Source organism: Brachyistius frenatus, unplaced genomic scaffold, assembly GCF_029030835.1.
Source record: "Brachyistius frenatus isolate BFR_SWC_R1_liver_20210118 unplaced genomic scaffold, ASM2903083v1 Contig_79, whole genome shotgun sequence".
Classification (NCBI taxonomy): Eukaryota; Metazoa; Chordata; class Actinopteri; family Embiotocidae; genus Brachyistius; species Brachyistius frenatus.
This window is the reverse complement of record NW_027210678.1, coordinates 2576-18325: the sequence shown is the minus strand read 5'-3', so window position 1 is coordinate 18325 and position 15750 is coordinate 2576. Positions and strand designations below refer to the sequence as shown.

The following is a 15750-nucleotide window of genomic DNA, read 5'->3' as shown; positions in this document are numbered from 1 at the left end:
GATGTTGTAGACCTCCTCAGCAATCGTAGACCTCCTCCTCAGGTGTCGTAGACCTCCTCTGGTGTCATAGACCTCCTCAGGTGTCATAGACCTTATCCTTAGGTATCGTAGACCTCAGGTGCCTCAAGACCTCATCTTTCACTGCCTGAGCACACATTCAGTAACTTGGTTTTCTGAAGTGAAGTTTTAGATTCAATGAATCCTGAAGTAAAAAAAAAAACTATTTTGAGCAGCTTTTCAGAGGTTTAAACTCAGGACACCGCTCGGAGTGGAAAGTTTTAGTTGTTGAGAAATATTACGAATAAATCGTTCACAGGACACGGTGGTATGATGGATGAGTGAACCACACAGGAGGAGCTGCTGAGTGTCAAGTTTATGGAACCTGAAGCAGAGATTCCTGCCATGTGATGCCCTCTTGTGGACGACAGCTGGAGCAGTTTAACTGGAACTTTCCTAAGAGTCACTTCTGTTTTCAGAGCGTGAGAGAAAGATCAGACCGGCGCTGGAGAGAAAATTCTGTAACTTCCTTCCTGACAAATGTCTGTTGTTCATCTATATGTAATCATGAAACATTCATGTTTTTTCCAGACAAGTTGAGAGTCCGATCATAAAGGAACACACTTTCCAAACTCCATGGTGTAAATGCAGCTCATCATACTGCAGGTCAGTAGTTGTAAACGACCAGCCAGTTCAACAGACCATAAAAACACTGTTCAACATTTATTTATAGACTTCAGATTCATCACTTGAAGCACTTTATCAGATTCTTTCTCTGAAACATTTTAAACAGTTGAGGAATGTTTTAAAGCTGTTTTAGCTTAGTTCAGTTTATTCTGTCCTTCATCTTCTTTCTTTCATTCCTGTCAGTGACAGACTTGTATGAACTAGTGAAAGTTAGTTTTATGTACACTGTGTGTGTGTGTGTGTGTGTGTGTGTGTGTGTGTGTGTGTGTGTGTGTGTGTGTGTGTGTGTGTGTGTGTGTGTGTGTGTGTGTGTGTGTGTGTGTGTGTGCAAACGTTTGAATCACCTGAACGCCTTTTTTTTTACGTAACAGCTGACTCAGTGAAAAGTGCCTCAGGACACATAAATATGACTCTGAAATGTTCTCATGAAGAACACATGTTTCTTAATGAACAGGACACAGTTCATACAGTATTATGAACATACAGGAGGGTCATGTATGTAGATGAACATACAGGAGGGTCATGTACTGTATGTAGATGAGCATATAGGGGATCATAGATGAACATCCAGACCTCAGATAGAGGAGGGAACGTTTGGAGGAGGATCCTCGTCTCTGCCTTCCTCTGTAGAAGCGGAGCGTGTTCCAGCTTGTAACAGGATGTCATTCAGTTTATAATAAAGTGAGATACCAGCGAGCATCACAGCGACAGCAGGACGTTCAGGTCCAACACACACCCAGCAGGACGTTCAGGTCCAACACCCGAAGCAGCAGGACGTTCAGGTCCAACACCCGAAGCAGCAGGACGTTCAGGTCCAACACCCGAAGCAGCAGGACGTTCAGGTCCAACACTCGGAGCAGCAGGACGTTCAGGTCCAACACACACGCAGCAGGACGTTCAGGTCCAACACCCGGAGCAGCAGGACTTTCAGGTCCAACACCCGGAGCAGCAGGACGTTCAGGTCCAACACCTGGAGCAGTATCTCATCCTGTAAAGGTCAGTCACTTGTTCAACACTTTCACTTTGAACATTTTGAAGACATTTTATTTAATCTCTGTTTTCTTTTTTCCATATAAAGATAATTGAATTTTACAGGTAGCAGATTTATTAAAAAATTGTGACTCTTTATTTTTATGCTTGGCCTTCAAGTTAATCGGCCACTTTTTATTGAGACTAAAACAGATCAGTGTTTCTCAGTGTTTTCACAAATGTCTCATCTGTAGTTTTGTTGATAGATTTGTTGATTTTGTAGCAGAATAAATGCTTGAAATGGTGCAAAATGACACTTAATAATACCTAATAACATAATACATAACAATATATATGAGTATTACTCTTCCTTATTTTTCCGCTTGTCCTGCCTGCTTACACTTTTTACTCCTTAAATTTATCATGTCAACAGGAGTTACGTTGCATTTTAACTACTCCATAATATTACAACATCCCGTTATAATGAGCATGTTCATGTCTTTTCCTACTGACGAACAACATTTCTGTTCCACCTTGATCCTCCCTGGTAGTGAAACCCTGTTTTCCCACCAGCATTGTGTTGTTATGTGAGATGAGAGTCTGGTTGGATTCATGTTGTTCACACTGAAGCCATCAGGGGAATAAACAGCTGGTTTTAGTGTGACGAGAACAGAGAAATTAGAACTTAATCAGGAAATAAGGACTTGATCTGCTGTTGTCATATCGTGATGTGATGAGCCGACGACCTCGTCTGTCAATCACTCATGTTTAATGTCTACTTGGGCTGCAACATCTTCTAACTAACTTAAAGTCCTCTGTGACCTTTAACCTGCAGTGTCCGTGTGAAACGATGAGAGAGACTTCAGGAAGACAAATGAGGGCAGGAAAAAACCCAAAGTGAATCCAAGACTGTGTTGAAATCCTGCTCGTCTTTAATGCGCTGCTGCTGATGTTTGACGTGTTTTAGCTTGCTGCGTCTGAGTTCGGCTGCTACGTGATGTAAATATTTTAGAGGCTGCGTCAGGGGAGCATACGTCCTCCACTTGTGGAAACCACTTGTGTAAGAAGAGACGACATGTTTTATGTTTACTTATTTGTTATAGATCATCATGAGGATGTTCTCAGGGGTCCAACAATCAAACACACGCATTTCCAGTCAAATAGAAACTAAACTTTAGGTGAAGAAGCCAAATTATCACAACACATATTGTTTGTGTAATTTCTATCACACTTTTCTTCTTTTCGTATGTTGAAAGACCACCTGACGAACTTAAATAATTTCATTACATTACATTTCATTTATCTGACGCTTTTATCCAAAGCGACTTACAATAAGTTAATTTCAACCATGAGGGTACAAATTCAGAACAACAAGAATCAAGAAAGTACAATTTTCTTCCAGAAAGCCAAACTACAAAGTTCTATCAGTAAGTTCCATTTTAAGATACTAAAGTTCTGCTGTTCAAGGTAAAGTCTGAAGAGGTGTGTTTTTAGTTTGTGGTGGAAGATGTTCAGAGTTTCTGCTGCCCTGATGTCGTTGGGGAGCTCATTCTACCATTTAGGAGACAGGACAGAGGAGGAGGAGGACCGGAGTGGGGTGTAAGGTTGGACCATGTCCTGGATGTAGACTGGACCCGATCTGTTCGCAGCACGGTACGCAAGTACCAATGTTTGGAAATGGATGCTGGCAGCTACTGGTAACCAGTGAAGGGAGCGGAGGAGTGGAGAAGGAGCGGAGGAGGAGCAGATGAGGAGCGGAGGAGGAGTGGAGTAGTGGGAGTGAATTTCGGTAGGTTAAAGACCAGTCGAGCTGCTGCATTCTGGATGAGCTGCAGAGGTCGGATGGTACTAACAGGTAGACCTGCCAGGAGGGAGTTACAGTAGTCCAGATGTAAGATGACCAGAACCTGGACCAGAGCCTGGACCAGAGCCTGGACCAGAACCTGGACCAGAACCTGGACCAGAACCTGCACCTCCTTCTGAGTGAGAAGAGGACGTATTCTCCTGATGTTGTGCAGCATGTATCTACAGGAACGTGTTGTTGCAGTGATGTTGGCAGTAAGAGAGAGTTGACTGTCGAGTGTCTCCGAGGTTCTTATCAGTCAGGGTCGGGATAACAGAGTTGTTGAAGGTTGTAGTCAGGTCGAGGGTGGGAGAGTGTTTCTCTGGAAGGAAGAGCAGTTCGGTTTTGTGGAGGTTGATTTCCAGGTGGTGTGAGGACATCCACTGAGAGATGTCAGTCAGACAGGCAGAGATTCATGCTGCTACCTGTGTTTCAGATCGGGGAAAAGAGGATCAGTTGGGTGTCATCAGCATAGCTGTGGTAGGAAAAGACATGCGAGTGAAGGACAGAGCCGAGAGAGTCGGTGTACAGAGAGAAGAGGAGGGGACCCGGGACGGAGCCTTGAGGGACACCAGTAGTGAGAGGACAAGGTTCAGACACAGATCCTCTCCAAGTTACCCAGTAGGTGAGGTCGTTGAGGTAGGATGAGAACAGGGAGAGAGCAGAGCCTGAGACACTGAGGTCCTGAAGGAGGAAAGAAGGATCTGGTGGTTCACTGTGTCAAATGCAGCAGAAGGTCCAGAAGGATCAGGACAGAGGACAGAGAGGCTGCTCTAGCAGTGTGAAGCTGCTCAGAGACAGAAGGAGGACCGTCTCTGTTGAGTGGTCTGTTGAAACCAGACTGGTGGTCAAGAAGGTTATTATGGTGGAGATAGGAGGAGAGTTGGTTAAAGATAGCTCGCTCCAGAGTTTTAGAAAGAAAGGGAAGAAGAGAGACGGTCTGTAGTTGTTTACTTCAGACGGGTTGAGGGGGGGTTTCTTCAGGAGAGGGTTCACTCTCTCCTTCAGAGAGTTCAGGAAACAGACCGTTGACAGAGAAGTGGTGATGAGATGGAGAGAAAAGGAAGAAGGTCTGGAGCAATAGACTGGAGAATGTGAGATGGGATGAGATCAAGGGGGCAGGTGGTTGGGGGGGGTGGAGGTTACCAAGGTAACAACTTGATTGGGAGACGGGGGGGGGGGTGAAAGAGGAAAGCAAAGGGGATGAAGAAGAAGATGATGGACATGTAGTTATAGAAGCTGGGTTTGAAAATGAGGAGCGTATGTCATCTATCTTTTTAGTAAAGTAGTTGACAAAGTGGCTTGGTGGAGGGAGGAGGGGGGAGGTTCAAGGAGGTTGGAGAAGATGGAGAAGATGGAAAGAATGGAGAAGATGGAGAAGATGGAGAAGAGCTGTTTGGTTTTTGGAAAATGAGGATTGAATTGTGGTTTGGTAGAAAGAGCTTTTGGCTGCAGAGATAGAGGAGAGGAGAGATTGATAGGTGAGCAGGTCGTCAGGGTGGTTAGATTTTCTACATTTCCTTTCTGATGCTCTCATAGTGGCTCTCTGGGAGCACCGAGTCAGACAACCACGGAGCTGGGGAGGACTGGAGGACATGGAGGAGGGCAGAGAGGAGGGAGAGAGGAGGAGGCCAGAGGCCAGAGACAATCAAGAGAGGAAGACAGAGAGGAGGAGAGTGTCTATGGCAGAGTTAGGATGCATGAGGGAGGAAGAGTCAGTTGAAGGGAGGGCAGATAAAATAGAGGAGAGAGAGAAGAGGGAGAGAGGGGGAGGGAGAGAGGAGGAGGGAGAGAGGAGGAGGCCAGAGAGGGGGAAGAGAGGAGGAGTCCATCAAAGAAATGCTGTATGAAGCCATGATAAACTATTATTTAAATGACACATTAACCCTGATATGTTCTGGAATGAACATGACATGCTGACACATGTAAGATGAAGAAGGGTTAGATCAGAAATAAAACCATGAAGTACATAGCTGAAGTCCAGAGGTTTAGTATAAAGATAAAGAGCTTTAAACAGCAGTTCAACAGTTTCAAACCAGCAGGTGCATTAAATCAATGCTCATCTGTACACCAACAGCTTGTGTCTCTAGGGGGCGCTACGTGTTCTCTTTGGTCTGAACAAACAACTGAAGTTCTATGCAGTCACAAAAAAAACACCAAAGTCACACATTGTTGTTTTTCTATTAGTTTGTGTTCAACAGGTTTGTTCAGATTCATTTCAGTTTCTCCATTTGTCCAGCATTGTCTATAGAGCTGTAGCCGCGTCCAGCCAGTACTTTGGTTTTGGACCGTGTACATCATGAAAGAAGGAAAGCGTTGCTGTGGCATGAGTTCAAGCTGCAGCGCTCAGCGTCGTCTGCACAGTAAAACATTTCTACCTGCATACAGGTTCAGATTCAAACAGCTTTAATCATTTTAAGACGTCAGCAACAATACTTTGAAATACTGTGTATTCAGCAGGTTTAAGTCTTCTGTGATCAGTCGGCTCCAACTTGTTGAATCACTTTGTTCTACAGAACAAGAGTCCAACAAACAAAGTGCTGCTGAGCCTTTAAAGTTTCTATATGAACATAAAACACCAGTGAAGTCTGTCTGAATCTGAATATTTGGAGGAAGAAGCAGTTATGGGCCCATTAGATGAACGAGTCGAGGCTGAATGACAGCTCTCAGTAGAACAAGTTACATTAGCTGCAGGACTTCATGACTGTGTTGGAACACTGTTGAACAATAAACACGACATGAACGTCCTGTTTGAGCTTTGGTTCTCGTCTTCAGGATTAAAACTTCGAGCATGAAGATCAGTCGTTCCCTCCTGACTTCCTCTCCCAACGCCACAATCACAGAGGATGACAGCGTTGTGAGCAACGATGCCGCCACAACCTTAGGCGCCCTCATCCTCGGCTTGGTCTTCCTCCTGGGCGTCCCTGGCAACCTCTTCATCGTCTGGAGCATCCTGGCACGCATCAAACGGCGCTCAGTCACCACCCTCCTCATCCTCAACCTGGCATGTGCCGATGGCTTCCTCATGGCTCTCACCATCTTCTTCATTATCTACCTGGCTAAGCAGACGTGGATCTTTGGGAACACCATGTGTAAAGGCCTGTTCTACCTGTGCAACTCCAACATGTACGCCTCCATCTTCCTCATCACACTGATGAGCGTGCACAGGCTGGTGGCCGTGGTGTTTCCGCGGAGACTGTCCCGCCTCATCACCAGGAGGATAGTGAGGCGGGTGATCACGGGCATGTGGGTGCTGGTGATGCTCATTTCTATCCCTTCACTGGTGTTTCGAGACGTGAGGATGGACAACGATGACACGAACAAAATCCGGCTGGTGTGTGCGCCCAATCACACGCTTCCTCAACATGTAAGGCACGAGTTATATCTGCTGATCAATATCTAATAATAATCTGAGTTTGAAATGCCTTCAAAAGATGTGTGAACCTCTCATGAGTCCATGACAGCTGGCTAAACTGCTGCTGATGATGATAATCATGTGATATCAGGAACAAAAGCTCCTCAACAGCTATGACCTTGAGTTGCGTTTTCTTAATCAAAGACATTTATCAGCAGTTTACCTGATAATAAAAAAGAGCAGTCAGTAAATGGTTGATATTATTACTTGAACAGATATTGTTTTCTATTTTCTATCAGATCAGTCAGTTAAATGTTTGAAAATGTGACGATAGTCTTGTTGTAGAAGTTTGAAGCTGATCAAGACATACATACATACATACATACATACATACATATATATATATACATATATATATATGTATATATACACTTTATATAACAGTAAATCCTGTGAAACCTGAGAAAAATTAATCAGAGAAATTTTTTTGTACTTTTGTTTGATTATCAACTTTTCTTTCCAGATTTATTCCTTAGTTTTTCTGCCTGGTCTCGGTAAATGTATTCATGTCTGAAGAAGCAACAGCTCATTTCTCTCTTCCTCCGTGTGCAGGTGAGGTTTCAGTATGCCTTCGAGACAGTGTCGGGATTCATTCTTCCTTATGCGGTCATCATCAGCAGCTACGTCCTTATCCTGAGACGCCTGAAACAGACCAAGTTCCGCCGGAAGGTCCGCAGCGAGAAACTCATCTTGGCTATCGTGGTGATGTTTGGCCTGTTCTGGCTGCCGTACCATGTTATCAATATGATCCAGGTGTGTGTTCACTTGGATTATTCACATGACAGCATGAGGATTAATTATCTACTGAATGAATACTGAGTGTTTTTGTCTATCCAAGGTGGCTGCAGAGTGGTACTGCCACGATTCCCACATCAGATTGACGTGAGTTCCACGAGGCGTCCACCAACATCTCAGACAGTTTTACTGTGATCATTATTAGAAGATACTGAAGCACATTCTGATTACATCTACTGAAACCACTTTAATCACACCTCAAACAAACCCTCGCAAAAACACATTCACATGTCCCATCAGTTAGAAGCTGAACCTCTACACTAGTTATGTAATTGTGCATCCACTCTTATATGTTCTGTATAAAAAAAATATTATATCGATATAATACAAACGGTACATGAGGTGGTTAATGTGATGTAGATCTGATAGAAACCTTCATCTCAACTCTGAAGGAGAAAACACCCAGACTAAAAAATGTGTCTCTTTGTAGTTGTTTTGTCTCTTTGTGTCTCTGTGGTTGTTTTGTGTCTGTTTGTGTCTCTTTGTAGTTTTTTTGTGTCTCTTTGTAGTTGTTTTGTGTCTCTTTGTGGTTGTTTTGTGTCTCTTTGTGGTTGTTTTGGGTCTGTTTGTGGTTGTTTTGTGTCTCTCTGTAGTTGTTTTATGTCTCTGTGGTTGTTTTGTGTCTCTTTGTGGTTGTTTTGGGTCTGTTTGTGGTTGTTTTGTGTCTCTCTGTAGTTGTTTTATGTCTCTGTGGTTGTTTTGTGTCTCTTTGTGGTTGTTTTGGGTCTGTTTGTGGTTGTTTTGTGTCTCTCTGTAGTTGTTTTATGTCTCTGTGGTTGTTTTGTGTCTCTTTGTGGTTGTTTTGGGTCTGTTTGTGGTTGTTTTGTGTCTCTCTGTAGTTGTTTTATGTCTCTGTGGTTGTTTTGGGTCTGTTTGTGGTTGTTTATTTCTTTTTTTGTCTCTTTCTTTGACATTGAGGGAGTGCAGCCTGCTCCAGACCTTTTGGGCCCCGGCCCTGAGCTCCAGCGGGCTTGTTCAATAATCATCATCATCATTCTGACATGAATATTTTTACCTGAGCTTCAGTAAAAGTTCATGTTTCATCCTAACTGTTTGATTGTGATTCAAATGTTGTGTTTCCTGCAGTTTGGAAAACATCTATCAGTCCAGTCGTGCAGTGACCTCAGCGTTGGCCTTCATCAGCAGCTGTGCCAACCCAGTCCTCTACACCTTCGCTGGGAAGTCGTACATGAAACAAAACGGCTTCGCCTTCATGGCGAAGCTGTTCGAGGGCACGGCGTCGGACCAAACAGGAAACAAAAAGAGTCGCTTCGTGGGTAAAGACAGTGGAGGACGCAGTGATGTGGACACCACAACCACGGTGGCCTTTTCAGCACATGACAGCACGCTTGAATGAAGTTTAAACACCGAATGGACTTTTAACATAAATGAGAAAAGGCTCCAGTTAAACTTTGTAATTCTGCACCTGCAGAATGCAGATTTAGTTTTAAATAACACTTGAGGCTAGAAACTAAAGCAGATTTCTTCAAATGGGCTAAAACATGTTTGACTAAGTTGGTGTTTCGGTGAAATGATTTCCACTTTCATCCTTCGTGTCAATGAGGACTGTTTTTACTTTTATAAATAACAATATTGTCATCAACAGATTTATTCCTTAACGTGTAGATGTCCAATCTAAAACTTTCTAAACAACCTAAACATTATGGGTTCATAATACATGTTCTAAGTAGATACGATATCTTGTGTGTTCATCAACATGCGTGTTTAATTTTGCCGATGACTACATGATTTATCACAATCAATTAATGTGTCATGTCATGTTTAACTGCAGACAAATATAGTCACTTAAAACAAATAATCACTTTCATTACGGCATCAACTCAGATCATCACCTGCCATAGTTTTTGTGAAGATCATTTTGTAAACATCTGGAGCCGGACTCTTGCTGCACACGTTCTCCTGTAGAACCGTTCTTTAGTCCTTCAATCTTTAATGTTCTCAGAGAACCACTGAGGTAGACCGTCAGATTACACCCAGAAGAAAACAGAAATAAACCAGTGGAAGCAGTTAGATTATCAGAAACATGATTAATAACCTGTCTAACAAGTTTCAGGTTATTAAAACTGCAAATCCAAAATATGGCTTTACTACACTATACCATGTTTTCACATGCTTTGAAGATTAACACATTTTTTATTTCCAATAACTATTTATACTTTCTTTTTAAATCAACAAATCTGCCAACTCTCTCCCCTCCACAAATCCATGAGCAGAACAAACAGCTTCAACTTGTTTTGACATTAAAACATTGATTCCCAGTGAAATCCTGTTGTTGCTCGTCCATGTTTTAGGTGACCAACAGCAGGCGGCGGTTCATCCCGTCAAACCAAATATTAAACTACCGATGAAGCATGTTCTGTAGGAAACTTTCCAACCTCAGCATGATCTGCCAATTAAAGCATCAAAACTTAGTTTAGTAACAACCAGCCTTCAATCAATTCCACCCTCAGACATGATTTAATTTACACTTTCAATAAGAAAAACACTCAAAACTTTGTAAAGATCAAAATTGCATTTTTATTTAAATGAAATATACAGTAGTTTATCAATTAATATTTTAACTAGGGATTTTCTACAGTTGGCATGTACATTGACTATAAAGGCACTTGTAAAAAATAATTAACAACATCTGATTAAGTCTTGAACGGTGACAGAGCTCCTGTAGCGCTACACCACCTGTAACAAAAAATAAAAATAAAACAAGAGTTCAGCATTAAGGTCACTTTGGGGGGTTAAAATAAAAAGGTGTTGTTGACCCCATTAATACCACACATTCTAAACAATCATCTCACCTGATTAAAATAAATCCACGGCAGCTCCTTGGATCCTAAAAGAAACATATCACACGTTGGTCTCCGCCTGCAGCACACTGAACACCCCGACTGTTCGTGGTCAAACCCGTCAGTGCAGTGAACAAGTAATCAGGAAGTTCAGATGAAACACGGACTCACATGCAGCTCATCATTCAGGTTTGACTGAAGGTAGATCTATTTAATAGGTACACCCATAAGGAAATAAATTTAAACGTGAAGTCAGTTTAATGTCCCATTTTTGTTTTGTAAGACTTGATTCAACTCGCTGATCAGTGAGGAGTAAGTTTGTGATGTTTAATTTGACACATTATACACGTGTTTCATTGATTAAACGATCCTTTTTATATTTATGTGAATTAGACATCCACATTTATCATATTCACAGTAATAAAGAAGACAAAACTCCGTTAATATATTTGTAATGAATCAACAAAACATTTAACAAAGACCTTCATAAGGAAGACGCACTGCAATATTCAGCTGGTGTTCCTATTAAAGTGGTCATAGTGTATATTGATCAACCTCAACAGTTTACTGTAAATTGAGGACTTTCAACTGTATTTTTAAGATGATGATTTAAATAAAAAAAATAACAATTATAAATGATAAAATAACAAATTGGCAGTATTGATGCGAGTTTTCAATAGAAAGATTGAAGCATAAATATTTAATGCAGCGGTTCCTGCTGCTTCTTTAATCGGATTAAAAATGTATGTGATGAAACCTTTATTTCAGGTTTAACTCTCGTCATCAGCAGAAAAAGAAACCACGAGGTCGATTTGGCGCCATTGAAGAGAACAATGAGGTTCGCGTGCTGCGACCGCAAACAAACAAGTAAACAAACAAATAAACGATGTGTTCTGGTCGCGAACGGAACATTTACCGTCAACGACGCTCCAGAGGCTCCAGTTCGGTCCTGTTCGGCCCGTCTCGGTCCGTCTCGGTCCGTCCGCCCTCCATCACCGCAACAAGGCAAGAGAGACTGACGACGAGGCGGAGGCGCTTTTATCTCTTCATGAAAACCACGTGTTCTGTCCCACAATAGACAACTTCCGGGTCTGGAGCCGCTTCAGAGACACGAATTTGTGCTTCATGCATGAATCGTGCAGATTGTCCCCAAAATAAAACGTCTCCACTGAAATGCAAAGTAAGTTAAATCATTCAGCAGCGAGAAGAACAGTCAGTGAGCTACATGAAATAAAATGGATAAGTAAGTCATAAAATACGACATCAAATAAAAGTGCTATTAGAATAAGTTTCAACATCAGTTGTGCCTGTTTTTTTAGCTGCGCCATTTAAAATAAATATAAAACATAAAAACATAAATCACATTTTTATCAACGTTTGTTAACTTAATATTTGAACTGGTTCAAGTAGAAATAGGCCAAAAAATACAAACAACACGAATTAAATTAAATTAAATTAAATTAAATTAAACTGAATTCAAAATCAAAACAAATCACAACACAACAGGTTATTTCAGGGCTCTTAACACTGTCATGTTCTAATAACAGAACTTCAGAACCTTTTACAGAGAACCATTACAATTTAACATGAACTCCCTTTTAACGGGAAGAAACCTCCAACAGAACCAGAACCAGGGGAGAACATCTGTTAACAGAACCAGAACCAGGGGCCAGCCCACAGTTCCGTTGTCTTATATTGTGAAGGACTGCTCCGCCTTATCCCAGTCAGGTTGAGTGAGAGGGTTAGTTAGTACTCGATAGGGTTAGTTAGTACTAGATAGGGTTAGTTAAACACTTCGCTCCTCTGTTTCTGCAGTGAAGTTAAAGGTGGCGGGAGTTAAACTTCAGTGATTAAACTTAATAAATCTGCACCGCTGTCATTGAAACATCGGTGAAAATAGCAGGTATAAGTTTACAGCCTACATCCGGGTCACTGTTAAACTACAAAATGACGTGTGTGCCCAGCTGAAGTACGGACCGCCTCTTGGGCCAAACGAGCTCAGTTGTCTTCCCAGAGCGGCAGTCACACCAATAAGGTGTAACGAACAGCGAGTCCAGACATTTAAATGAAGGTTTAACGCGGCTGTGCTGACCATGAGAGTCTTAGTTGGTGAGTGCAATTTTCCGAGTATTTTATATTTATAAATTTCTGTCAGAAAGGTCAGCGGTACGTAGCGCTGGCAGCTAACTGTTAGCTAATGTCAACATTGCCGCTGTAAATCCAGGAGCCTCGCTGTACCAGTGAGTTCCTACGTGTGCGTGAAGTTGTTCCGCTAAACAGCAGTAAAAACAGCATGAGGTTCGGATTGAACCGGGAAAACTGTCGCTCCATGTTTTTGATATTATTCAAGCTAAGTTCGCTCAAGTCCTGTTTTGCGAGCATGCATAGTACGCATGCGCACTGTTTTCTCGTCTACTTTGAGCGTGACATCCGTGAAGCGTGTTTTACTGATTTAAAATGACTGTCATCAGTGAGGAGGTAATAATTACATAAATACCGCTTCATGTTTAATGTAACGCAGTTTAACAGCAAAACGATTACCATGGCAACTATGTCCCACTTCCAATACATCTCGTACGTGTAAGACATGTAGGACGTATAGGACGTATACAGGCTCCTTGTCCCTCCTGCAGATTTATTGTGACTGATGGATATGGTGCCTCTTTGCTGCTTCTCTGTGGATTTGGCTGTATATTATAATATAATATAAAAATAGTATAATATATTATTATATATATTCTATTACAATATGTTATAATATAATATATGTAATGTGCATTGTCTTCCTCACAGGAGGGGGATCTGGCTTTGTGGGCCGTGAGCTGACCCGCCTGCTGAGAGACAAAGGTCATGATGTCACAGTGATATCTCGCCACCCCGGTCCAGGAAAGATAACCTGGGTAAGAGATTCATGAGCTTGTGGTTTCCTCACAGCTTCCAGTATGATGAAATATTCCCTGAAGTGTTATTAATTTCCCTCCACGACATTGCTGTTCTCTGGACTTTCTGCTCTTGCAGGCGGAGCTGCAGTCTCATGGCCTCCCTCCATGTGACGGTGCCGTTAACTTGGCTGGAGAGAATCTCATGAACCCACTGCGTTGGTGAGTCTCTAATAAACTGGCGGTCCATGTCAGGGCTCTCGCTGCATATCTCAGAGTCACCTGGTGTTTCCAGTGACTGAGGCCGTCCCCACGGGATTATGAAGACCCCCAGTATGTGGACAATTATCACAAATGACTAGGACAGACATGGTGTAAGATTATAACAGCCGTCTCACATGAGAATACAAAAAACTGCTCTAAAGCGAGCTCAGGTGATGTGAAGGGACAAACACCATCAACTGTCAAAGGCAGGAGCTGAGACATGTTTCTCTGCTCAGGTTTCCATAGTGACATCAGTAATGTCCACGTACCAGTGGTCACGTTAACGTATGTAACTCAGGTGCTGATGTTCATCAATAACTGACTGACTGACTGACTGACTCACTCACTCACTCACTCACTCACACACACACACACACACACACAGCAGGTGCGTTGGAGGAGGAAGCTGCACTCTCTGATTCTTCAGCTGATTATTTGTTGTTTGTTGTGTGTTTGTTTTGTGCTCCTTTCAGGTGGAATGAAAGCTATAAGAATGATTTATTCTCCAGCCGCATCAACACTACCAAAGCTCTGTCTCAAGCCATCGCTGCCTCCTCCAGTCCCCCTCAGTCCTGGGTCCTGGTGTCTGGTGTCGGTAGGTCCACCTCCTCACTGATGTTCTGTTCGGACCAGATAAACTCTGAAATAATAAAGATGGTGACATTTATTGTTGCATAGATGTTGCTTTGCTTTTTGACTCACAGCTTGCTACAAACCCAGCCTGACAGCTCAGTATACAGAAGATAGTGACTGGACACCCTTTGACCTCCTCTCAACACTCGTCCAGGAGTGGGAGGCCGCGGCACGTCTTCCTCTCCATGTGGCTCAAAGCACCAAACAAGTGGTCATCAGGCCGGGTGTGTACAAAGTACAGAAATCATCAGTATTCATCTGTAAAAAAGCTGCACACAGTGCACTCATGTTTGTCAGAGAGGTTGATGTGTTAGGTATATAAAAGTTGTTAAATGAGCTATTTATTATCTAACTGTTATTAAAAGTATTAAATGATGATAATAAAATATTAATACATACACATCATGTTTTCACACAAACATCTCTGAAATCTTTATATATAGACTTTTATATTGTAATTTAGTTGGTGTGTTGTTTGTCAGTTTAAAGACTGATTTCAATGTTGTCTTCAAGACCAGTAATTTCTTTAGTCGTGGCTCTGCAGGGTTTGTTGTGACTTTGTTGAAGTTCTACCTTCATAAACAGAGTTGAACCTAAATCCATTTTATGTACTCCTCCCTCCATCCACCAGGGGCAGTGCTCGGTCGGGACGGTGGTGCCATGAAGCAAATGCTGCTTCCGTTCTGGCTCGGCCTCGGGGGCACCCAGGGGTCTGGAAGACAGCCGTTCCCCTGGATCCACGTCTCGGACCTGGCAGCAATCATCGCCCAGGCGTTGGAGCCGTCTGTGGACGCTCCGTCCCCGTCACCACGAGTGTTGAACGGAGTCACACCTGCACTCAACACCAACTACGAGTTCACTAAAGAACTGGGCCGAGTCCTGAGGCGGCCCACCGTGTTTCCTGTGCCCGGCTTTGTCATGAACGCCTTCATGGGCTCTGAGAGGGCTGTGGTCCTCACTCAAGGCCAGAAAGTTGTTCCCAAGAGGACTTTAGAGTCTGGATTTCAGTTCAAGTACCCAGACTTGACATCAGCCCTAAAAGAGATTGTTGAAAGTTAACAGATGTTTTTGTTTCTGTAGCTGTGGTTTATATTCTTTGCTTTGAAAGAGTTCCTGACAGATCCAAAGACTGGTGTGATGACACACACATCACATGCATGTACATGAAATATTAAAGCAGTTTCAGAATAAACAATTAAGAAATCCAACATAATGCAATAAAGCCTGACTTGATCCGGACTAGTCAGAGCCTCCTGTCTTACTCTGTTTCACAAGAAGCCTGGTTTATCAGGTGCAGCTCGGTAAAGGTGTGCAGATTGATGTCATTGGATGATGGTGAAATGTAATGAACTCCTGGAGAGCACCAGCTCTTCGTGGGAGCGTCAGAGCAGATGGAGGACAAAATATGTAAAAAAGAAAACACTGCAGCTGTAATGAAAGTGTGAAATTGTAGTTAACAGACAACAG

At 42.6% G+C, this 15750-nt stretch overlaps 2 protein-coding genes and 1 long non-coding RNA gene across 4 annotated transcripts; 2 read left to right on the top strand and 1 right to left on the bottom strand.

Annotated features, from left to right (window-relative positions):
- Nucleotides 1-1467: 1467 nt before the first annotated feature.
- LOC138626954 (leukotriene B4 receptor 1-like) lies at nt 1468-9354 on the top strand. Of its 2 annotated transcripts, XM_069708971.1 has the most exons (6): nt 1468-1585; nt 1646-1680; nt 6272-6863; nt 7464-7664; nt 7750-7793; nt 8793-9354. In XM_069708971.1, the coding sequence occupies exons 3-6, from the start codon at nt 6288-6290 to the stop codon at nt 9061-9063; spliced, it is 1092 nt and encodes a 363-aa protein (XP_069565072.1). In that variant the 5' UTR covers nt 1468-1585; nt 1646-1680; nt 6272-6287; the 3' UTR covers nt 9064-9354. The 2 variants fall into 2 exon arrangements, with proteins under 2 accessions (XP_069565072.1, XP_069565071.1); XM_069708970.1 differs by having other exon boundaries at nt 1468-1680.
- Nucleotides 9355-10226: 872 nt separating this feature from the next.
- LOC138626955 (uncharacterized) lies at nt 10227-11512 on the bottom strand. Its single transcript, XR_011311340.1, has 3 exons — nt 11424-11512; nt 10520-10554; nt 10227-10403 (listed from the first exon to the last, which is right to left on the bottom strand). It is a non-coding gene; the product is annotated as an uncharacterized lncRNA (long non-coding RNA).
- Nucleotides 11513-12482: 970 nt separating this feature from the next.
- On the top strand, nt 12483-15525 carry sdr39u1 (short chain dehydrogenase/reductase family 39U, member 1). The gene is made up of 6 exons (XM_069708903.1): nt 12483-12616; nt 13301-13407; nt 13526-13608; nt 14124-14245; nt 14355-14507; nt 14915-15525. The coding sequence occupies exons 1-6, from the start codon at nt 12601-12603 to the stop codon at nt 15340-15342; spliced, it is 909 nt and encodes a 302-aa protein (XP_069565004.1). The 5' UTR covers nt 12483-12600; the 3' UTR covers nt 15343-15525.
- Nucleotides 15526-15750: the final 225 nt, after the last annotated feature.